This window comes from Protopterus annectens, chromosome 1.part0, assembly GCF_019279795.1.
Source record: "Protopterus annectens isolate FY-2018-M chromosome 1.part0, PAN1.0, whole genome shotgun sequence".
NCBI classification, from domain to species: domain Eukaryota; kingdom Metazoa; phylum Chordata; order Ceratodontiformes; family Protopteridae; genus Protopterus; species Protopterus annectens.
The window spans coordinates 875,016,075-875,041,882 of NC_056725.1; the positions used below are offsets into that span (position 1 = coordinate 875,016,075).

At 40.9% G+C, this 25,808-nt stretch overlaps 1 protein-coding gene across 5 annotated transcripts in view; it reads right to left on the reverse strand.

Moving 5' to 3' along the window:
* The window catches only part of STX7 (syntaxin 7), a 900,235-nt gene that overhangs the window by 112,826 nt on the left and 761,601 nt on the right, over positions 1 to 25,808 (reverse strand). For all 5 annotated transcript variants that reach the window (XM_044063754.1, XM_044063764.1, XM_044063774.1 and 2 more), the window contains one exon: positions 19,213 to 19,285. In XM_044063754.1, the coding sequence (XP_043919689.1) occupies positions 19,213 to 19,285 (73 nt within the window). The remainder of the gene's footprint in view (positions 1 to 19,212; positions 19,286 to 25,808) is intronic.

Here is a 25,808-nt window from a genome sequence, read left to right on the forward strand (position 1 = left end):
TTCTTTAATCAAGTCCCTTTGAAGATGAGTGAAATGGCACAGGTAGTTCAGCGAACGCATAGTAAATGTCGCTGACGAGAACATCCGCTTCCCGTACCTGTCCATGGACCTAGATTCCTTGTTAGGTGGATGGACAGGAACAGAAGGATCAGCTAGTTCCTTCTTAGTGGCAGCGGCTACCACCATAGCATCCACAGAAACTCCTTTTGTCAAGAACTGCTTGTCTGCTGGTGCCATTATGAATTTGGAGGGTCTCCTGGGAGTGGGGTCCACTGAATCAGGAGCCGTCCATGCCTTTTTAGCAACCACCTGCATGAGGGGATCAAAGGGGGGGACACCCAGGAGGTGGAAGGGCGAGAGCCAAACGCCTCAAGATATACAGATTCATCCTCCGAAGGGTTAAGGGCTGGCCAATTTCCCCTCTGCTTCAGGATCTCTAGAATGTCTGCAAAGGAGACATCTTCAGAAGGGGAACGGGGGGAACCCTCGGAATCATCTAAATCTGTGATGGACTCAGGTGAGTCAATGTGTTTCCTCTTACACTTCCTCTTCCGAGGGGGCTCTTCTGCGAAATCAGGAGAGGCCTCGGAAGAGGATGAAATCCCCACAGGGGGTTCCTGAGGAGCTGGTTCTCTGCAGTCCGGGATGAGGGAGTGAGTCGACTTGACCTGAGGCACCGTAGAGGGAGGGGCGGACGGAGCCTACTGTGGAGTAGAGCCAGGCTCTAACACACTCCGCATGACCTCGAACGCACCCCTGTCAGGCAAAGCCAGAGGTCCCCACTCCGAGAAGCTGAAAACCTCCCTCGGCACCGACAGTGATGGCTCCGAGGCCGATGTCGGAGCCGAACTCACCAGCGCCGAAGCTCCGAGAGGAAGAGCGGGGTCGGACAAGGGTCCGATGCCACTCACCCCCGGGGAGCCGACGATGGAAGTCCGGCGCCGAGATTCTTCTAAGGAAGAAATCGGAGCCGACGATGGAGCCGAAGACAATTGTATCTGCTCCGACGCTACCACAGTCTCGGTTCCGACGACCGGCCCGAGCTCAACTGAGTCGGAGGAGGAATATATTGATGGACAGGGGCAGGCATCGACTGATGAGTCGGGCTCTGAAGCATCTGGGCCAGTGCCTCGGACTTAAGAAGTCGACTCACTACCCTCTGAAGGTCATGATCCGACAGCCTCGATGACCTAGAGGAATGAGATTTATGGCTCCGTTCAGACAGCAGGGGAGATCCTGGAGCCGAATGAACGGAGCCAAGGGATGGTGACCTGGACCTCTTCCTCGATGTCGGCTCAAGATCTGGTCGGAGCCGACACGGGAATCTCTATTACCTCGGCTCCAGCCGGAGCCGAGGGAACCACAGAAACTGTGGACTGAGACTCATCGGCTCCAGCCAGAGCCGATGTAGGCAGAGGTTTAGAAGCCTTAGGTCTCGGCTCAGTTGCTGGAGCCGAAGACCTAGAAGCCTTGGAGGGCTTCCCTGAAGAGACAGTAAGGGAATCCTCAGGCTTGAGTAAACCTCTCAAAATTAATTTATTTTTTCTTTCCTGCAGGACCCTGGGACTGAAGCCATGGCAAACAGCACAGGAGTCCTGCAGGTGCAAAGGCCCCAGGCAGTAGACACAAGAAGTGTGACCGTCTGTCAGAGACATCTTCTGACAGCACGCATCACACTTCTTGAAGCCTGAGACCTTTGATTCTTTAGACATCCCGAAAGTGCAATCACACACACAGTCAAAAACACACTGATTACACCCTGTCTAGTTTTAGCTTAAAATAAAACAACTGACTAAGTTTTAAATTAAGAAAATAACACACACACACACCCACTAGGGAAGGAAGAAGGCCTGAAGGCCCGAGGGAAGAACTTAAAGTTGTTGTGGGGAAAAAACAGGAATTTTAAGAAAAAGGGGCAAGAATTCCTCTAAACTAAGGGAAATAAGTATAAAATTTAAAATTAAAGGGGTTTAATTACACTAACTTTACAAGAAAGTCACTTACCAAGAACCGGTAGAAAACCAACACCTCGATCGCTGTAGCGGCAAACGAGATCTGAGGTAACTCTCGCCTAGCATTGTGGGATATAAGGGGAGCCTCGAGCCGGTGGAACCAACTCTCGAGCTTTTAGAGTGGCCGAGTCGGAGCCGAGGTCGGCTCCGAACCCATCCAGCAAGAATGAAGGCGAGATAGACAACTTAACATTAAAAGTTTTAAATGAAATCCAAATAATCATTGTAGAAGTAAAGCAGTATGCACATTACAGTGTTTATGGTAAATGGGGTGAAATAGTCAAGTAATGGGACACTGAAATGGGTGCGGGGGGGGGGCATTTGACCATGATTTTGTGAGGGGGGAAGGGTGACAAACTGAAAGACAGCCCCAGGTGGCATAAACTCTAGCTATGTCACTGATCAGTAGGCCATGGAGAAAGACTTTTGGAGGTCCTAGCAAACTATGATATTCTTTTGCTAAGATTAGACTATTGCCTACCATTAAATGCCCTACTTTTACCACAAAGCCCACATACTGCAAGTCACCAAAAACAAACTCCTAAGGTTCATCATCTTCTCCCTTCCCAGTAAACATCACTGCTACACATTTCAAAAAAGAAAACAAATGGTTACCATTTACTACAGGGTCTGGGGCCATATTTTCGTTGTCTGTTCTTCAGTTTGTGTTTGAAAGTTGGCATTCCACAGAAGTAGGTGGGGTTACATAATTATGTATGCAAATTTTATGTTAATTATTGTACAAATTTGTACCTGTTTTTCATGGGCCTTTGTCCAGATTTTTGATGTTTCCAGGTTCAGAGGTATGGTGGTGACTATTTTTGCTCATTTCTCAACGCCAGGAAGATGTCAAAATTTGTGAAATGAGAAATCCTTCCCGAGAGAGGCTGGAGGGCTGTGGCAAGTGCCACACAATGACTGTAGAATTTGATGCAACAAACTTGTGAAGGAATGTTCATCTTTTTAATGTTAATGTTTAATGTTAATGTTAATTTAATTTTAATGTTAGTCTTGCTAACTTTTCTTTCCACATACTAAGTCCTATATTTCCCACTATCCTGCTACCCTTTTTGTGTTTTTCACCCTCTTCCTTTCTCTGCCTTTCTCAGCCTTGCCCCACTTAGTCCTCACTCTCCTAGTATTCCTCTTTCTCCTCGGATTACTTACCTGACCTATCAGCAACTTCTGATTGTTCTCCACTCAACTTCTCTTCTTTGGCTCTACCGCTCGTGCCCTGGCTCACTCCGCTCCCCTCCCTACCCCCAATTCCCACCCACCCCCAGGGGTCCTACTCTTATAGCTCCATAGCCACACCCCTATCCCTCCTGGCCTATACATCTCCTTCCCGCCAAAATTTTTATCCAGCCTATACACACCCCTTACACTCCACCCCTTCTTCTTTCTTAGCCCTAAGACCTTACTTTTACTATTACCTCTCTCCATTACGTACACTTCTCCTTATACACGCTCTTTCCTCTCCAACCATCCCTTCTCTATTTCCTATAGAATCTATTCCTATTTTACCATTCTGCTTTAAATAAATTTACTACCCCTCTATTCCTTTCCACACTCTTATTTCTCCCCTTATACTCTCCTCTCTGCTTCCTCTCTTCTCATATTACTAAATCATGACTCCCTACATACTAACCATGCCTCTACTCTCAGTCTTAATCATGACTACCCTTCTCTCAAGATACCATCTCACCTTTATTGAAATTTCACTTAACAACTATCTTATCTCCTCACAAACACTCACTCCTACTACACTCACTTTCACACCATACCCTAATGTTAATTCCACCCCTAGCTATCATCTATCTAAATACCACAGGCAACATCACCTTACTTACCCCATACTATCTGACAAAAAAAACAAAACCCTAACAATTCAAAAGAGTAAATTCTTAACTAAACTAGTTAACCCAACCCTACTAGATGGAGACATCCACCCCAACCCTGGCCCTAACTCACCACCTCACCAAAACCACTCTCCTAACCTCAATAATAACTTCCTTATAGGACACCTTAATATCCAAAGCATAAATAAGAAAATACCCTTCATCCATGCCCTTTTAGATACCCACTCATTTGACATTCTCTGCCTCTCAGAAACCTGGCTAAACATAGGCACTAAAGACACAGAGATTATACCTCAAGGTTATAACATAGTAAGACACGACGCTTAAAGCAAGGGTGGTGGAGTAGCAATACTTTTCAAAAATCAACTAAACATCACTACTCAACCAGCATGCCCAAACCAAAATAGCAAAACAGAAGCCATCATTATTAAACTACAACTTAACACCAAAAATCTATTTACATTATTTGTTTGTATCTTCCCCAGGTAATAACATCCCAATATTAGAAGATTTTCTAAGTTGGGTCTCTACCACCTACCCCAAGAAACTATAATTCTTGGCGATGTTAACATAGACTGGAACACTATTAATAATGATAACCCTCCTCTCACATTAACCTACATGGTTTCTCACAAACTATTACCTCAACTACAAGAGTCAATAAGCCCAGTAATAAAGAGAGTATACTAGACTGGATACTCACAAATAAAGTTAACAAACAATATAAAGTAGGTACCTTGCCAGATGACATCAGCGACCACTCCCTAACCTACATTACTAGATTAAAATCAGAATATGTCAACCTCCCTAATACAAGGCTAATTCGATCTCTCAAGCATTTTAACATAGACCTCTTTAAAGCTGATCTGAGAGCATGTAAATGGAATTGTTTAAAATCACTTCCTCTGGAGGAAGCAGTATTATTGTTTAATACTACATTCTTATCCATACTCAATACACATGCTCCCGAGCACTCCATTAGAATTAAGACCAAACCTGCCCCATGGCTGACCTCAAACACTAAAAAACTCATGCATGCTAGAAACAAAGCATGGACAAAATGGAGATGTGATAGACAAAACCTGATTTAGTTAATTTCCGCCAGCTTAGAAATCTTGCAAAAAAATCAATAATCTCTGACAAGAAAAATTTCTACTGTAAGCTTCAGGAAACTCATATTAACAACTCCAAACAGTTCTGGTCCTCAGTAAATAGACTTCTCTCCCCAGGGACTGCAAAAACTCCTTCCCCTCTAAATACTGATCCAGATACCCCACTCCACACTGCAAATGTCTTCAACTCTTTTTCTCTGAAACTATTCAATCCTTAGCCAAACAAATGAACCCTAACGACTCTCATATACCAACTAACATAACCTCCTCCTCTTCTAACTTCTCTCTAAAACCTATATCTACCTCTTTTATCTATAAACTCATTCACAAACTAAAACCCTGTACACCTTCTGCTGACAAGCTCCCTTCTCTGTTCCTCCAGAAAGCTGCCAAAGAAATTGCATATCCTATATCCTTACTTATCAACAGAACTATCCAAGAAGGAACCATCCCTGATATCTGGAAAGTATCCTATATTATCCCACTGCATAAAGGTGGAAACTCCTTGACCTTTCCAACTTTAGACCAATTGCCCTTCTCTCCCCCCTAGCAAAGATCATGGAAAAATGTATTCATCAACAACTTGTACACTATCTCTCTCTTCACAACATAATAGCAAACTGCCAGCACGGTTTCAGACCCCACCATAGCACCACCACTGCCCTTCTATCTTTTGTAGATACTATCAACAAAAATCGAAACAACAACACTTTCTCTTCCGCTCTTTTCATTGACCTCTCTAAAGCTTTCGACATGGTCAACCACTCACTCTTAATTCACATTCTTAAATCTCTCTCTAGTGATAAACTGGCCACTAGCTGGTTTAAATCTTATCTTAGCAACAGACAACAAGCAGTAATTTGGGAAAACCATATCTCATCTCTCTTGCCTATATCCATTGGAGTTCCCCAGGGCTCCATTCTGGGTCCACTGCTGTTCTCCCTCTTTATTAACGACCTTCAGACTGCTATCCCACAAGCTACCTGCATACAATATGCAGATGATTCTACCCTAATCTGCTCAGCCCCTTCCTCTACTGAACTGACCTCATTGACCCAAAAGACCTTTAACACAGTAGAAACTTGGTTTTCTACACGGTTTCTCCTACTAAATGCCAAAAACCAAACTTCTCCTCTTCTCCCCCACCTCTCGCTCCCCTCCTTTAAACTTCACCATTTCCTCAAACAATGGCACTATCATCTCACCTGATCCTACCACTAAACTCTTAGGTATAACCATTGACAATAATCTTTCCTTCGATCAGCATATTAATAACACCATCAAGACTGTTAACAAAAAAATTGGATCCCTATATCGCATCAAACCTTTTCTAACCCCAGCAACTAGAACCAAAATTGCTCAATCTCATCTCCTATCTACTCTCCTATATGCTTCCCCCATTTATACAAACCTTAAAAAAATCAATCTTAATAAACTTGCAACCTGTTATAACAACATAGCTCGCTTCGCCACTGGTAACCCCTTTAGGACCCACCATTGTATAAACCTAAAACAACTTGGCTGGCTCAATTTCAAAACTTCCTAATAATCCCTCAACTCACTATAGCCCACAACATACTACACCTTCCTGACAACACCCCTATAATCTCTCAACTTCTAATCCCTTACAACAATCTCAACTCACTTCGCTCTTCTAGTAAAATTATGACAAAATCAATAAAGGTAAACAATACAGCAGGTGGTTCTCTATTCACTAACACTATAGGTAGAAGCTGGAATCTCTTACCTAGTGACATTACCTTGACTACATCCCTGCCTCTATTCAAACAGAAAATTAAACTTTTCTACCTAAACCATTGGCTTTGTTCCTGCAATGCACCTGATTAACCTTTTCTATACACACTTCTTATCTATTTTTGCCTCTTCCTCCCCTCTTTTAACCGTTCTAATTCTAACTATGCATAATTTATGTAAAATTGCTAATAAGTAATTGCATATATGTAATGCAAATATGTAATGAACTGCATATGGTGTATATGTCTCTCTTTAAAACTATCCTTCCCTCTGGATGGTCTTTTTGAATTCTAAAATTTTGCTTTTCTTAGAAGTAATGGTTTTTTATATAATGTACTTAGTATTTAGTGGAGCTTTTCTCCTCGGGCCTCTGCTGAAAATGGACATGTATCCAGCCAGACTAGCCCAGTCAACAAATGTAAAATAAAATAAATAAAATAAAATTTTTCTGAAAACTGCTGTTGCTTTCCTCTTCAGGACTGTCACTTCTGCTTTTCTACTGCCGATTCTCTCTGTGCATCTCTACACATTGCTTTGCTTTCTATAAAATGCTGTAACAGACTTTTTTTGCTGCATCTGGGAACAGTAGACTTAAGTATCTAATTACTGTTTTCTATAGTCTTACAGCTTTTGTTCAATTATTTCTGCAGCTTCTCAAAGAGATATCAAAAAACTCTCAAGTGAAACAACATGGAGTTAAGACCTGGCATCTTCTGGCAAAGCTAGGTTTTTATCCAGGAACACTGCATTATAGCCACGGTGGTGTAGTGGTAGTGTTGTTGCCTCACAGCAAGAGGTTCTCCCGTTTGATTCTCAGCTTGGGTTGGGAATGCCTTCTGTGTGGAGTCTGCATGTCCTCCCAGCGGTCGAGTGGGTGGTCAAAAGACATGCGTTGAATGGGCGTGCCTTCGTTGAAGGTTGGGCGTCGGGCTGGCAACTCAACACCATAAAAAGAAAAACAAAAAAAAACCCCAACTGCCAATCATTAGCGGACCGGAGTTCCGCTGTGGCGACCCCTAACCGGGAAAAGCCGAAAGACCAACAACAACACAACCACAGATGAAACAGATGCCCTAAAACTATAATTTACGGAGTCATTCCCACACTTAATATCATGGGACCCCACCTTGTCTGCGATTCTCAGTTTGGGAACCATCTTGAAATCCCTGAGCTAAATTCTCCACCTGATTAATAGTTTGATAGTGTTACTATACCATAAGGGACTTGAAGCTACTGCATCTGATGACTAGAAGTAGAGAAATAACAATATTATTTCCAGGCCAGTCTAGTAACCTGTTTCCATTAAAAATGTGATACTTAAAAGAGTCCCCATATTTTCTGACTCCTTAAATTAAACATGTTTATCACAACTGGGTCAACCACATGGCTTATATATAAAAATGCACCCTTCTCCACATGCCAATAACATATGTCAATTTTTGGGGGGAAAGGTGCTTGGGAGTCCAGCTTTAAGGAATCTCACAAAATATGCCAAGAAAAAAAATCATCAGAGGAGTAGCTAGTATTCTGGGGTCTGCTTAAATTAGATAAGGGAAAGTCTGCCTAAAGTGCTCTTTCTTCAGATTCAGGTTATCCCCAAAATAATCAGCACTTGAAAGTGTACCTAAAGGAGGTTATTTTCATCACCTGAATCATTAACCAACACTATAAGCCAACCAATCTATTCTGCATAACCTAGTGAATTATTTCCCACCTCTTCATGTGAATTGAAGCTAGACAGGTATAATCTCTCTTTGGAATTTCCTCAAATTTAAGGATTAGGAGCTGATAAATCTATGGACACCTCCTGCAGTACCTTAAATATTCTTACACATATTTCTCATGTCATTATAAGGTCAATGCCCAATACCTGGACACCCAGCTATCAAACACCTGCGTACTGGATACCAACCCCTTGTAACATAATGTAGAAGACTGCGCGAGTGCCTCACTGGCCCCCCAGAAATACATACTACTAATGGAGAGGATTTTCTTACTAGAGCAAGAGAAACATAAAAAAAAACATCCAGGGACTTACTAGCAACTCAGCTGTATGTACACTGATGTTTAAGATGGGAACTGGCCTTTTTTTACAATTCTGAAGGCCTCTTCTTCAGACAACATCCTAATCATCTCTCTGGTGATTAAAATGCTATGCCTTATTACTGCTTGTCCCTCCAGAACTCAATATTCAAGCAAGAGACCAACAGGAATAACATGTTCCTTCAAACAGCCACGCTCTTGCAGAATAGGAGGACAAGTCGGCACATCAACTTTCAGAAGATGAACGGTCTCACTTCATATATCAGGCTTAAGCCTCTTGTTTATCCATGCATGTTCCTAGAATGCAGATGCACAATCCTTCAGTCACTAAATTTTGCAGCAGCACAAAGCTAATGATGTGTGCTGCAATCTTTTCACAAAGAGTGCTTAAGATGATGCCCAGCTCCTGACAAGTCAGCCGAAGGGGAGAGAATTAGTGACATCTGACATCATGCAAATCCTAGTAGGAAGGAAGTGGGTATTTTGGCTGGCATGCAACCCATGTTGGAGACCATAAGCTTTAGCCAAGCAATGGCTATAGATAATGCAGTGCCAACTCCTCTTTAGACTTATGTTCTGCACTAATATCACTGAACAACTGATGTGGGGTAAAACAGGGCCCAAATTGTAAAGCAAAAAAATTCCAAACTGCCCAACGATGACAGTTCATTTCAGTGTAACTTTACACCCAGTTCGCAATGTGGATTTTGGGGGTGGGGATGGGGCCAAATGGGTCACAACACTGCAGGATGAGTTTATGGTCTGAGCAGGGAAGATCAGAACATATAAAATCCTAAGGTGCTATTTATTTATTATGTATTTGCATTTGTTTACCAGGATGGTCCACTAGGCCATGGTGAGCCCATTTTCAGTGGAGACCTCGGAAGAAAGGCTCCACAATCAATTATACAATACATACAATCAAATAGATCAACATAAGTACATAACTATGCAAGAGTTGCAGAAGACAGTTGAATAAGCAAGGTAAAAATCTTGGTACATTATTAGATTACAGCATTATGGATAAAGTGGTTTGTGCAATTAAAATGTAACAAGATAGGATATAAAGCTAGGATAATTAAGTTACTCAAGTAAGTATCACAGGTTCTTGCAAAATAGTCTGAATAATTTGCCCTTGTAAAGTCCTTGGCTTAAATATAGGTAAGCAAATACAGTATATAGTACAGAACTGCAGTTAAGTAAGTAAATTGAAAGAGAAAGGGTTGTATCACAGTAGTAGTTAATGAAGGTGTAGGGTTGTGTCAGGTTTTGGGGAGTGCAGATTTGGCACACGTGTATTGCCATAGAGAGGAAAGGTGTTGTCTTAGAGATTTTTTTGGAGACCACTAATCATTAGAGGGACAAGATACCCAATGCTTGTGACAGCATATGCTATTCAGTTTGTCTGAGAACATCCTGAGAAAAAATAAAATGTACTTTAGCTTTACACTTTTTCATTTATTTTAGGTTTTACTTTATATTTAGTTAGTATTTGTTTACTGGGATATTCCAGCTGGGTATACAGAGACACAAATTTTCAGTTCAGGCACAAGCCCAGGTAGAAAAGCTCTGTTTACAGCAACACACAAAAACAGAGAAAAATCAATAGAATAATTATACAGAGCAGTGTGAATACAGAAATATACACAAGGGAAACAGGCATCAACAATACAATTATACTTGAGTGCAACATACAAAAGTTACATATAATGTAGAAATTAGAGTAATATAAGCAGTAGACTTGGCAAAAGAATTCAGTTTGTGCAGATATCTCGAAGAAAGATTACTTACAAAGAGAACAAGAGGGAGGTAGTTGTGTGACAGAACAGACTATCAGTAGTGTTTTGTTGACTAATTTGCTTACCAAACAAATTCAGTTTGGTATTTTGTGCCCAAGGTAACAACAAAGGGATATAATTCTTCAGCACTGTCATAACCTAGGCTTCGTAAAATGAATGACGAGCAGCACAGAGGCAGAAGGTCAATTCGTTGGTTACAGAAAAGAATCAAGTGGGGAACAAAGCTATTCACTCTTAATGGGTGGGCTCTCACCTAGCCACACAGCATGAGACTGCAGCCATAAGGACATCGACCTGCTGGACCTGGCTGGTGTCGAATATTGCCCTTGACTTTATTATTTTCATAAACCTTCACAATACACATTTCTGAAACAGCAATTATTGTGAATAAACTATTATAAGACTGGAAACGTAACCGATTTAGAAGAGAAATGCAGACGTGAACTTAAGCTTTACAAATGCTGTAATAAATTATTATCCATTTAAAGGACTACTGGGTGCATCAGATAAGTAGTTCACACACCTTAGTAGAATTCCATGGCAACTGTCCTATCTACATACAATCAACACAAACTTGGAGGCTTTAAGAGCACTGATATCAGGCACCTATCACAACTTTTAGTTCATCCTGAAGAACCACTTCAGCTTACTAACAGTAGCACAAGAGGCACTAGTATTCCATGTCTGGGTCCAATCTAGTGAGTTGGGCTTCTTATTTGTCTAAAGTTAAAAAAACAGGTTTAATAAAGGTACAGAATAAATTGCCAAGTATTGCTGAATTTAAAATGTTTGAGGGAAGTGATTTATTTGTTTAAGGGAATGCACACTGAATAAATGTACAACCTACAAAAGGCACTGCCGTATGAAGTTACTGTTAAAGCTATTGTTACCAAAGAAAGGATTACTTAAAGGGTAAATTGCACTTTCTATTTATTTTTCGTCAAAGTAACTAAGATGGAGATAGAATAGTGCAAATTGGAACGGGTGTTGGTGGTTGATAGTTATTTATTCCTCCTGGCAAATACTGTGTGTGTGTGTCTTTAAAATAATTTTGGACAGGATTTAATTACTGATGGCAATACTGAAGGGAAAGACACTATGCTCAGTCTAAGGTGGGCAAAATCATTGGGAGCAAGGGATTATAACTCAGATTAGCAGCTGTACAGTGCAAAGCTTATTGGGATGTGGCAGGTGATGGTTATTACCCAAGGCAGCAGTGCTCATTTACACTACACCTTTAAGCCTCATCAACCCCATGTACTTTACATGAGTGCAGCAAAATGGATGGGGCTACCACATACCTACTCATATCGCATATGTGGTGCCAGAGGTGGGAATTGTTTGCTGTGAGGTGAAGCATAATTCAAGCAGATTTGTGTACCTTAGGTAATGGTGTAGTTCTATAATTGCTCTAAAGGACTGAAACTTCAACACATGTACATAACTGAAAGCAATGGCTGTAACTCTTGTCAGAAACAGATTAGTATATTTTGACATAAATGACCTCCAGCCCTGAGATGAAGTCTGTGTTGGGTGGTTATCTTTGGATGCTTGGTATAGTCGCAGGATTACTGTGACCAGCAGTAAACAGATCTTACCCCATGAAGCAAGTCTGCAATCCAGAAAGAACATCTCTCATATTTACCACTCATGGGTTCATAGGTACTTACTAGGCTATTTATCTAGGAGGATAATACAGTTGAGTAAGAACATTCCATAGTATTTGATGAAGTACCGATCACTGTTGCAGTATTCTAATACTTATGGGATTATTCTGCAGAGAGTAACCCAATATCTTGACATGGTACCAAAGCAAAATAACCTTCATAATGCTCTGTACACCTTGCACATTCTCTCAGCCTGGGGGTGTAGGGGTACTTAAGCTGACGTATCATAACGGGAGCCTCAGACTACCTAGCCCCAGCAGAGCCCTACAGAAAGCTTGAGTAAAAGGAGAAAGAAAAAATAAATATGTCAGTGTAATAGGGTGGGAAGGTAACTGTCTACCTTGGTCCACAAAGCACAGTGAAGATGAGGGAAGTATGGAGGGGAACAACACTGCAACAATGCACAGTAGGACATCTATGGTTATGGTAAGTTCTTACACAATCTGTCCTACCTCAGATTACTGTTGCAGTATTCCAAAACTTATGGGTGATTCCCAAAGCTATGAAATGTTGATGTGGTTAGGATTAGGTAGAATGGTGTTGCTTACCAGTCCTAATAGAATAGATATAGCAAAGGAGGTCCTAGATCTGGAGAAGGCAACCTCTATGATGCACCTAGAACCAATGCCCTTGAAGAAAGCATGTGAAGAGGAAACTGTTATTGAATGTGCCTTAACATTAGCTAGAACATTTTTCCCAATAAAGGTATAACAGAAGGAAGTAGATTTAGAAACCTAGCTGGAGATAGCATGTTTTGAAAAGGGTTCCCAATCTATCTTCCTAGAAGGAAATAAAGAGCTGGTGTCAACTTTTGAATAATTTGACTTTCATCAAGTAAAATCTTAACAGCCTATGCACATCAAGGGAATTGAGAACTTTCACTCCTGTTTTGAGAGTTAGAAAGAAGGATGGAAAATGAATGTATTAGTTCAGAGATGAATCATGTATCACTTTAGCCATAAAGGAGGGATTAGACTTTAGGGTGACCATATCCTTATAAAATATTAGGAAGGGGAAAGCTGCCCTAAAACTTGCAACTATGAGCAAAGCAGTTTTCCATATCAAAAGTACAGAGAGGCGGAAGGGGGTTGGGGTGGAGGTATAGTACGTTTATCCAAAACAAAATTCAAATCTCAGGAATAGGGAATGGCCCTCCTGGGAAGATGCCATTTAAGAACTGTTTGATCTCAATCCTAAAGGCTAATGGTGGGTCTAAAGTCAAACAAGGTGAGACAGCAGACTTATGGCCTTTGATGGAGTAGTAGGGCTAGACTGTCTTAATAGCTCACACATATGTGACAAAATAATAGGGATACCGTCCAAGAATGGGTCCTTATTCATTATGTAACCCTCCCCTCCGGAAAAATATTTTCCACTTGGATATGTAAAGATTCTCTAGCATGAGGCTTTCTTACCTCCTGGAGAACTCAGAGAATGTCCTCAGAGAACTGGTGTCTGAAAGGAATTAAAATCTGATCCCCAAAAGAATCAGAACGAGAGCCTGAAGGTTGCAGTGAAACTGTCAGCCCTTGTTCTTTGAGAGCAAGTTAACTTTGTGGGGTAACTTGAAGTATTTGTCCCTGGCCAGATGAAATAAAAGGGGGAAGTTGTGAACAATGCTGCCTGGGCAAAAAGGTAGTCACCAGCAGGATTTCTGGACTGTTCTTTTGGATCTTCAAGAGAACCTAACAACGTAACACAATGCATATAGGTGTAATATTAAATACTGTCCTCCTGGACTCCTTAGTCATAAACAACTGCTCCTGTGCAGCAGCAGATGGAAGCTAAACACTTGACAAAAATGTCCCAGCTGTCTCTCAATCTATGACAGAACCCCCCCCCCCTTCCTTGGTCTCTGGATGAGCATATCTTCAGTACCAATCATAATCTGGCATGTTACTGCATAACATGGTGAACTGCATTGGCTTTATAAGCTTGTGACTCTCCAAAGTCAGAAAGTTGTTCCCATTATACCAGTCAGCATCTTACTGCAAAAAGAGTAATGAAGATCTGACACAGAATGCAAACTTGCCTGAGTTTTTTTTTTTTTTTTTTTTTTTAAGTCTAACAGCTGAGACTTGTGGATGAGATACTCATCCACAGTGGCATGAAGTGAGGTTATTTCTGATTAAGGAAGCTTTTTTTCTACAGATCAGCTGAAAACATTATGAACACATGTTCAAGGTGTTATTCATACCGACAATCGGACATTTGACCAGAGCACCAGGGTGCACCTCCTACTGTTTTGGATCCGCCACTTCTTGGTACAGGACTTTGAGAACTATGGGAGCTTTGAATGACACATTGTACAAAATGGCTCAGATGAAATATACATATAAAAAGCCTCCCCAAAGACATGAACAATGTCTCCTATATGGAACTACAAACCAATCCCAAAAATATGCTTCTCTGACAGGGGACCAAGCAGAACAATGTCAAGCATGTTGTGGTTCCAAAGTCAATGGAAGAATTACTAATGATAGCTTTCAGAATGCCTTGAAATGTCACCTGGGAGAAACAGTAATTAACCAGTCATTCAGATAAAGGAATTCCCTTGTTCTGCAGATCAACTGCCATGGTAGCTGAGCACATGATAAAATACACATATTATACAAGGCAACCAAATAGGAAGGGCTGTAGCCGGAAGGTGTCCTTGTTCACCATAAATCTCAAAAACTGCCTGTTCAAGAAATGAATCAAAATGAGAAAATGTATCCTGAAGATCCACAGTAGGTAACTAATCACCACGACTGACCTTGCTGTCCTCCACAAAACGAATGTGATCTTGAAGTTCTAGAACGAGACAAACACCTTAGTACTAAAAAAGGATATTGGAGATAACCCCAGATGTTTTGAGACTTAGGGTCTTTCCCACTGTGCCTATGGCCAACAGAAAATTTGCCTCACACTTTAACAGAGGAAAATACCCTGCAGAAGCAGGCAAGAAACTGTTTCATCATGTGTGCATGCATGCATATGTGTGGAGGGCTGATGAAACAAAGCCTTTGGTGTGTACAGCAGCAAAAGCTGAAACCCCAAAAGTACAGTGTAGTGGCCCTCTTTTTTCTGTCAGGAGGAAAAACAGCCTTCTTAGCCTGAAGACCTCCGGAAAGCCTGGCACATGGTCAAATGATTTGATGAAGGGACTCCTGCAGCCCAGGAACAGAGAAGCTGCAAAAGAGCACTGCAGTTGGGGAAAACATGTTTGTCATTTTCTGTGATTGATAAAATTGGCTGAAAACTGTATTTTTCCTAAAAAAGTCAGTCATTAATTTGATCTCCAACATTCCTCCAGCTCACCAAGGGTCCACTTAACCTCCTGTCAAAAGTGGTGATATCTAGAGAACAGACAGTAAGGGTGGATCTTGTGGGGAGCCTAAGACTCTGAGGCAGATGAGGCTTCTCAGGGTCACCCCTACAACTGTCATCCTGGCTTGATATCCTTCAGATCACAGATCATCCAGAACACTGGCCACTGGTGCTGAACAGTAAGCCAACCATCTTCTTCTACCCCTGGTTTCCATATCTTCCAAAGAGTTGAAAAGTGAACTCATTTTCTTCAGCAAATAAGAGTAGAATCTCATCTACCTGTACCATACAAATAAAAACATACCCCGAAGGGTGTAGGAGTTGGAGCCTTTCTTACCCAACAGATCTGTCAAGACATCTCGTCCAGAGGTAAATCACAAATGGCCTTTGGCATCTTGTGTCACTCTTCAGCAGCACTGGAAGTCAGCAGAGTCACATAGGGGTGCCTTTCCTAGAAAAGACCATTCCCCCCTAGGAAGACAGTACGTGTTATTAGCCCTATGATGAAATTATAGTCCTCTATCTAAAGACTTTCAGTGCTTTTCTTATAACCAGCTTATTGAAAAAATGATCCTGGAAAGCAACACGGCCAAAGTATACATTTTAAAGGAATGGTCTGGGCTTTTTCTACCACATTACTGATGCCTAGCACTTCCTCAGTAACTCCAAATAAGAAAAATGATATGTCCTCTTGGGAGATCTAGAACACCCAAGATGTCAAGGGATAGAGCAAATAAGTGAAAATGGTGAAAGGACAAATCTGTTGAAAATGGCGTTCAACTGTCACTGCAACTTGTGCGTCATACAAACAGAATGAAGAGAAGGCAACTTCCAGGACCTACTCGGAATACTCATCAGAAAGTGTATCCAGAAAGGTATGCCTCTTTTCTTCAGCACTGCATGTGATAATATGGTAATTGCCTGATACAAGTCTCTCTGAATATTTCTCCTCTCCTTACTAGTTATATGTTACAGCCACAGATACAGCTTTCTTTGATGGTGGAAAAGAGATGCCGTGATAAGCTGGCAACAGCAACCAACATGCTTCCATCCAGGATATGTCAAAACGCAGTACCACCAGCTCAATTGAATCCTATGTACAAGTCCCCAAGCTGGGGCTCATCAGCAGATGTTTAGACATTTGGAAAGAATCCACATGGACATGGATATGGGCTGTTGCCAAGGATCCTTGCTTTTCCTGAGCAAGGAAGAGGAAGCCACAGAATGTTTTACTACCAGCTGTCTTCACCATTATGGGATATGACAGAGAATGGAAGCACGCATGGGGATAGAGGAACAGCAACGGCTATTGTGAGATGATGACAGTGTAGAATAATTGATGACAAAAGTAGTGTTGGCCAGAGGAAAAAGGCAAAGGATGGTGATGCTTCTTTTACTGAGCTTTTTTCCCTTTATAGGCAAGGTTTTCTGTTGATGAGACCAAGTGGTCATGTTCACTGCCTGGAAAAATCTGCATACAGTCTAACAATGACAAGGTCATACAAAAAAGGATAATTTCATTAACTGCATTGCAAATCCAACACATCAGGAAAAATTGAACAACAGGACACATGAAAGGAATTCCACACAAACCAGGAATTTCTTAAATCTATCATTTTTTGTGCCCACTCCACAGTTGGTCTGCAGCGACTCCTGCTGCCTCTCCTTGATCTCCAGGTTCCTGGAGACAATAACTCCCTTTCCCCAGACTTGATCCAACAGTCATGGCTGAAGAGGAGACTAGGTTAGTGTCACACTGTTACTTAAGACAGAATTCTTGTTTTTTTGCCCTTTGTACAGACTTGCCTCCACACACATGGTGTGCAATTACAGGATCCCATGGATATCTGCTAATTACATCCCCACTTTATTATGCTGAATGATGAAAAGCATTACAATGGCAGACTTTCATGGGTGAAATATTTGATTCACTGTACTGTACCACATACCATCATGCTGCGGCTATCCACCTTGCAACCCCTACTCATTACAATCAAATCTGCGGTAGCAGCATTTTTAGCAAAGGAAAATATTAACAATCGCTGCAAAATCCTCTGCTGAGTGTAAAAACTAATAAAGTACATAAATCCTGGTTTTCACACACTTGCTTATCAAGTATCCTGTCCTACTATTAACTGTGCCTGGCAGCCTTGCTCCACAGGGAGAAAGTATCCTTCAACACATTGACATACACTGAACATGCGCTGTTGCCTAGGATAAAAACTGTGTGGAAAAACAAAAAAAAGAGACTGCCAATTAAATTTCTACAGCTGTTAGCACTTTTTAATAACCAGAGCTTCATCACAAAAGAAGGAAACAGAAAATACAGAAATATCCAGTAATGAATTATCCAGTTTCCAGTTACAGACATATTTAGGTGCATAATTTTATTTCTGTGTTGGTAATGAAGTAGGTGGCTGGTCCAGGGCTCACTTTCAGCCACAGCCCAGGCCTATGGCAGGCTGCCAAAGTATTACATAACCTGGATACATTACTACAACATATCTAGATGTAAAATATATATGCAACAATGAATAACTAATCCAAGAAAATCAACTGTTATTGCAAAATATTTACAGTAATACATGAACTCCTGTAAATTCACAGTTGTGATCAAAAGGTAAGAAGATTCCAAATCATAAGTACTTGTGCAAGAAAGAATATTATTATTATTGGCTGGCAGCAGAGTAAGTCTGCCTAAAGGATTACCTCTGTACCAATTAAATATAACAGACTTCAGTTCTTTTTCTGGAGATCTTTTTAATGTTAACTTTCTTATTTGTTTATTTTCATGTTAACCAAGTAAATTAACTATATTCCAAATGGGCCATAACCAGTCATGATTCAGAAAACAAAGGTGGACATCAAAGAAATCGTACTATTGCAGTACACATTTAAGTTTTAATGGCAGACGCCATTAAACTTCAACGTTTGTTTCACTGTTAAACTTTAAACCAAATAATAAACTCACTTACGAAAAGTATTTATCATTCTTTCTATCCTTACCTATCAACTATGACTTGTCTCAGTTTGCTTCTCTGCAAGTAAGTCACTGATGGACTATGATGATTTTCCAACAGAGGTGACACTTCTCCCTCCACAGACTGTAGATTTCTCAATTCATAAATCTCCCATGCAGCCTAGCTGGTATAGTGACCCTGTCACAATGAAGTTCCTTTGGAAGACTGTGTGTGGGTGGCGGCAACTGGCTGTCATCCACTGCACAGGAGTGTCTACAATTTTCATTTTCTGTAACTGGCACATATTTGATATAATAATGCAAGTCACCTATGTGCACCCTTCTCCCTTCAAAGTTCACATACCTTTTATTGGCATTCAGCCTCTACTGAGTGCTTCTAGTGCAATAAATTAGCCAAATAAATGTGGCCCTTTGGAATTTGTATCCTCTCCAGCCACTCCCATTTGATCTGGCAGCATAGAAGCACAAATGAAAACAGATCATGCATGCTGCAAAGACTCAATAGATGAGGTTTTGACTAGGAAAAAAAAAAAACAAACAAGAAAAAAAAAACAAATGCACAAATCCATCTTTTAAGAGCTCCACACATTTTACTTGACTCATTATACTTATCTATGGCCAAACTAAATAGAGTCTTTCCACTTACTGTAGAATAATAGAATTAAAGATAGCTTACCGATCATATCCCCTTGTTCATGAATCATCACTCCCAAGTCCTTAAATATCTCGTTAATATCCAAAATATCAGACTAGAATAAGAAAACAACACCTGGTTACCAACATAAATTAACAGCTATAAGAATTACTAGACAGTGAAGTAAACAATTTAATGTGCAAACAGAAGAATGGGATTAATAACTGGTTGCTGTAAGTAAAACTTCACAGTTGAAGTTGGAATGAAGCAGCAGTATCAGTAGAATGGAATGTTTTCATTATTGTTAAATTGCAAGATGTAAGTGTCCTCAGGGACTAAGAACCTGTAGATATGAACTGCTCATCACTTACTGATTTCTATGACTAGTGCCAGTAGCCCTGCTCTCAGGTTTCAGGACACACAAAACCCTAAGGTTGACCTGCTGGCTGCCGTGACCTAGAAGACAGATATATTAAACTTATGAGAAAATACTTCAATCTTAGAGGTTTTATTACAATAAGATGCTGTTGAAGGGCCATCAGAAAAAAAGAATATCAGAAAACAGGAGGCTTAAGGGTGGCTCAGAGATTTTAATACACACCTAAAGATCATCGAACAAGACTAACACTTGCATGTGCAGCAGTTGCTTTCAAGAGGCCTTTGAAAATGCATCAATAAATTCTCCACCTAACTTCCTAAACCAGAGAGAAATGGGGAGGAAATGACGGCTTTCAGACAGTAATTCACAGTGGCATGTAATAGTAAAGAGTACTCCCAAAAGATGTGCTTTTCCTGGGACACCCAGGCAGCAGTGCTAAGTAAACATGCATTAAGCTCTTACTGGTTGCAATACACATCTGCTAAACACAAATTCCTGAGAAAAACCCTTGCTGTGGCCACTAATTTGGTGGAAAAGCTTTTCATACCATCTGCAAAAAGGCCATGATGGTACAAAACAATAAGCTTCCACAGGAGGTACTTAGAAATAGGTTCATAGATTAGTACTAGGGTAATTGCCCTTGTGGGGCATTTTATGCCTAGCCAGTTACCCCATGTGAGAATCAAACCCTGCACCTTCTGTCTGCAAGGTAAACACCTTAACCATTATTCCTACCAGAAGCAAAGAAGACAATAAGCTGATCTCTCTGAATAAAACTGCAAGTTAGAGTGAACATCATAAATATAATGAAGTCACTTATTATGCGTTCTGAGAAACAAATTTAGCCCCAAAACAGTTTCAAAGTCAAAAGAAACAGTTTAGCAAATTGACCAACATTCTATATTTGCAACAAATTTTCTAGGACAAGATCTGATGGCCAAACATCCTTATGCAGTTGCAGACCAAGGTAAGGCTTTATTCTCTCCACAGAAAAAAAAAGTACAGATGATTTGTGTTTGGTCTAGAGCATAAGGGGGTGATATTCAATAGTCATAGATAAATTGGACTGCAAGTTCAGGAATTGAAAATTCATGAAATATGCAAGAACCAAATTATAATGCATTTACACCTACATTGCCTTTTGGAGAACTTCCACTTAACATCCATAACTTCATATGGTATCATATTTTTTTGGCTGACTTCCTTAATCAAGTGTTTTTCCAGTTAATGATAAGAAAAATAAAATGGTGGATTGTGAGGGAAAAAAATCACCCTAAGATTGTTTGCCTGAGATGAAATACAGTGTCAGTATTATTGCTTGTCACACACACACACACACACACACACACACACACACACACACACACACACACACACACACTCTCTCTCTCTCTAAGACCAAGAAAGAATAGTTGTGTAAAATCTTAGCATAACCATAGATGTCTTTCTCTTCTATATGCTGCAATATTCATAATATAAGGGAGCCCGCCCAATATCCAAAAGTCTTCATGCTACTGCAAGGTACGTGCTACGCCGCATAACGCGTAAGTCGGCCATAAAGAGATGTCGGGTATAAAGCAGACATCAGCACACACCTACTTCACAACTGTATGCCACCAAGCACCAGCCTGAGATACTAGTTAAGAAGCATAGGAATAGGAAAACTAGGCAAGCATCGCGTGAAGGCAGGGTGGGGAAAGGAATACTGCAGCATACAGAAGAGAAGAACATCTATGGCTATGGTATGATTTTACACCACTATTCTATGTCTAGTCATGTGCTGCAGTACTCATCACATTAGGGAGAATGCCAAAGCTCAAGGCTTGGAACAGGTGGGGAGGAGGATGAGCTGATGCATTTTCTACAAATCCATGTAGTACTGCTCTTGCAAACCCCGCTCTGGACTTGGAGATGGTGTCTAGATTGTAGTGTTTTGTGAAAGTATGGACAGAGGACCATGTAGCTGCCTTCAGTATAGAGCCAATGTCCAAACCTTTAAAGAATGCCCCCGAGGAAGAGACTGATCTAGTAGAATGAGCCTTCACTGGGGAAGTAAGGTTCTTACCATTAGAGAAACATCAAAAAGAAACATCTTTAGAAATCCAGTTGTAAACAGTTTGTTTGGAAAATGATTGACCCAGAGCTCTTGGGTGGTAGAAGACAAACAGGCGGTCAAGTCTTATGTATAGGCTTGGTTTTGACAAGGTAGTATCTGAGCTATGCACATCCAAAGTGTGCAAGATTCTCTCACTGAGAGACTGAGGGAAAGGAAAAAAGGTAGGAAGGTTAATAGACTGATTAAGGGATAATTCATTTACCACTTTGGGCATAAAGGTAGGGTTAGTGCACAGGGAAACCCTATCTCTATGAAAGACAGTGTAGGGAGGTTTGACATCAGGGCCCATAACTGTGAAACCCTTCTAGCAGAGGTAATGGCCACTAACAAAACAGTTTTCCAAGGGTAATGCTGGAAGGAAGAAGAGCTAGCTGGTTCAAAAGGTCCCAGTATAAGCTTCTCCAGCACAAAATTGAGATCCCAAGGAGGAGGTATTGGTTTCTTTGGTGGTCTGATATGAAGGGCACCTTTTAGGAATATAGTTTTACCTCTAACCTAGAGGGCAAAGGTGGAGACACAAGCAGAGATGGCTGAAAGATGAGTCTTCATCAAAGTGTAAGACAACGCAGCCCTCAACAATTCACACAGATAGGACAAGTTCACTGGAATATCAACTGACAGTGGTTGTAGGTCCTTTTTGTGACACCAGATGGAAAACCTCTTCCATTTGGAAATGTAGGATTTTCTAGTTGTGGGATTTCTGGCCTCCTGCAGAACTTGTAGCACGTCCTCTGAAAAAAGGTGTCTATAGTGGATTAAAACCCTATCACCCACAAGGTTAGATTCAGGGTTGACAGCTGTGGATGTACTAGGATCCCCTTGTGCTGTGTGAGTAGATTCATCCTGTGGGGTAACTTGTGGCGATTATCCCTGGCTAGGTACAGGAGAGGTGGGAACCAGTGCTGTCTTGACCAAAAGGGAGTCAACAACAAGATTTTTGGCTGATCCTGCTAAATCTTCAGTAGGCCTTTTGTAGAAGAGGCAAGTGGGGAATGCATGCAGAAACATCCCCTTCCAAGAGAAAGACCTTCCATACCAGAGTATGTAGGACCCTGGCACAAAGTTTTGGAAGTTGTCTGTTCATGGGTGAGGCAACGAGGTATACCCCAATGATGGATTAGGTCAAGAAACACATTTCTGTGCAATGTCCATTTGTGAGATTAGGTCATGGACCTGCTTAAAGAGTCTGCCACTGTGTTCTGGGCTGAGGGGAGATAAACTGCTTGATGGGAGATTTGGATTTGTAAGGCTAATATTCCCAGGTAAGCAGGGCCAGTCAGCATATAATTTAAGACTTCATTCCCCCCTGCTTGCTGATGTACCAAAGAGTTGTGGTGGTGTCTGTGAACCACCTCAGTACTCCTGGAACAAGGTTGCTTCAGAAGATTTGCAGGGTATAAACCAGTGCCCTTATCTCCTTTACACTGACAAGTTCCTATGCCTGTTTGGGATCCAAACATCTCTCACACTCCAAGGCTTGAAGATGCACCTCAACCTGTGTCTGAAGCTTCTGTGAACAACTGTAGGGGAAAAAAGGGGTGCTTGCAGAGGTAGGCCTAGATTTCTGTTTAGCTTGAGGATCCAACATTCTAGTTCCCTTTTCATGCAAGGAAGGAGTGGGATCAGGAACTCTAAAGGATGTAGGTGTTGCATTCCCACAGTTCTTGGATACCATTGCATCTTCCGCATGTGCAGTCTTGCTAAGGGTAACATGGGGATTGTGGATGCCACATACCCTAGGAGACAAAGGAAGCCCCTGGCTGTCAATGACTGAAGAGGAAGAATGCTCCGAAAACAGGAAGTCAGGAATAAGACCTTCTCTGTGGGAAGACAGTCTAACATTTTGTCTGTTTATATCCTCCATCCTAGGAAAATGTGATCCTGCAAAGGGGTGAGAGAAGACTTCTGGAAGTTTATGGTGAACCCTAAACTTTGTAGAAGGGCAACATTGTAGGAAAGATGTTCCTGGAGAATTTATGGGGACTGTGCCTGAATCAAAGATTTGTTGAGGTAAGGGAAGATATGAATTTCCAAAATTCTGCAGAGTGCTATGACAGGAGCCAAGCATTTTGTGAAAACCCTTGGTGCCGTAGAGAGTCCAAAGGGCAAAGCACAAAACTGAAAATAAAAATCCAGATAGAAGCCAGTAAGATCCACAACCAATTTATTGATTGAACACTTTCGTCTCACAATAAAAACTTCATCAGAATACCATTGTAACAAAAACCTCACCTTTTATAGTTTGTCTTAATCACATAATGACATCACTTCCTATATACAAAAAGTGAATTCATACATAAAAACAAATTACTTAAAATTACTACAGGACATCATCCTGTATAAAACACTTAAATATAAAATTCAGCTTCAAGTTTTAAAATAGAACTAATAGAAATTGCACTAAGTCCTGGTGCCACAGAGGCATTAGTTTTCATTTGCCATCTGAGCTCCTTCAGTTCCAGATATTCATTCAGGGGTCCCTCCCACTCACCCAAAGTGACTTGCTCAATGACAGTGAACCTGAAACTGTGTCCTGGATGCAAACCAATATGTGCAGCTAGGGCATTTTTTGTTTCATTCCTACCAATGTCATAATAATGTTAGTAGACTCTAGTTCTCAGTGCATTGATGGTTTTTCCTATGTAAAAACATGGACACGGGGAGCCACTTAGATATATAACTCCCTTACTGCTGCAAGTGAACTTGTTTCGTATTATATATACACCATAATTGGGTATATATACCTCCTTGCCTTCCGGGATATATTTGCACTGCATGCAAAATCCACATTTTACTATGCCCCTCATCCTTGCATTCGTCTTTCTATAGGTTTCCATCATATTTTTTAAGTTGGTGTCTTTTTTATAGACAATTTTGGGGAATGTTCCTACCAAGTCAAGGTGTTCTGGGTTCACAATGAATATGTGTTAATTGTGTGTTAAAGCCTTTTAATATTGTAGAACTGGTTGTTAAATCTAAATAACCTGATTTGTTGAAGTGTTTCCCTTCAGTGTGTACAACTGCTTCTTCGCTACTCTGTGCTTTCCCTAACAGAGGAATATAATGTCCATGCCCTCTCTTTGTTGTAACTTCCTTCAATATCCCATCCACAATTGTTTCTGGGTATCCTCTCTTTGTCAGCATGTTTTTTAATACATTCAACTGATGTACAAAATTCATCATGTTCTGATACCATTCTGGTTATCCTAACCCCTTGCCCTTTTACTAGAAACCAGAAATATCTAGAACTGAAGGAGCTTAGATGGCAAATGAGAACAAATGCCTCTGAGAGACCAGGACTTAGTGCAATTTTTATTAGTTCTATTTTAAAACTTAAAGCAGAATTTTATATGTAAGATTTTTATACAGGATGATGTCATGTAGCAATTTTAAGTAATTTGTATTTATGGATGAATTCACTTTTTGTATATAGGATGTCATTTTATGTGATTAAGACAATGTATAAAAGGTGAGGTTTTTGTTACAATGGTATTCTGAAGTTTCTATTGCAAGATGAAAGTGCTCAATCAATAAATCGGTTGTGGATCTTACTGGCTTCTATCTGGCTTTTTATATCAGTTTGTGGTTGGTGTGTGCTTTTCATACAAAACTGAAAATGCAAAGAAGCAAAAGAAAAATCTAAAAATTTCCTGAATAGCGGGTGGGTGGAATGCAAGGATAGGCATTTTTTTTTTTTTATGTCTAAGGACACCATGAATGTCTGGGGAAGAATGAGAGGGAGAAAGGAAGGTAAAGTCAACATACGAAAAGAAGGGACTTTGAGAAAGGTGTTTAAATGCTAAAGGTCCAGGATGGGTCTCCAAGGGCCATCCTTTCTGGGAACCAAGAACATCCTGGAGTAAAATCCCTTTCCTGGCTGGGAAATGGGAACCTCTTGGATAGTCCCTTGAGAAAGCAGGTCTGTGATGACCTGAGGAATGAAGGTCAACTGATCTTTGTGGGGGGGGGGGGGTGGAATCACTCAATGAGAGGAACTTTTCCCAAACCATGAAGTAACCTGTTTTGATTATGGAAAAGACCCAAAAGTCCTGAGTAATTAGCTTCCGAGCAGCAAGAGATGAAGAGACAAGGGAGTGGATGGCCCTAGTGGCTGGTAGTCACAGACTACCTAGCTTAGACTGG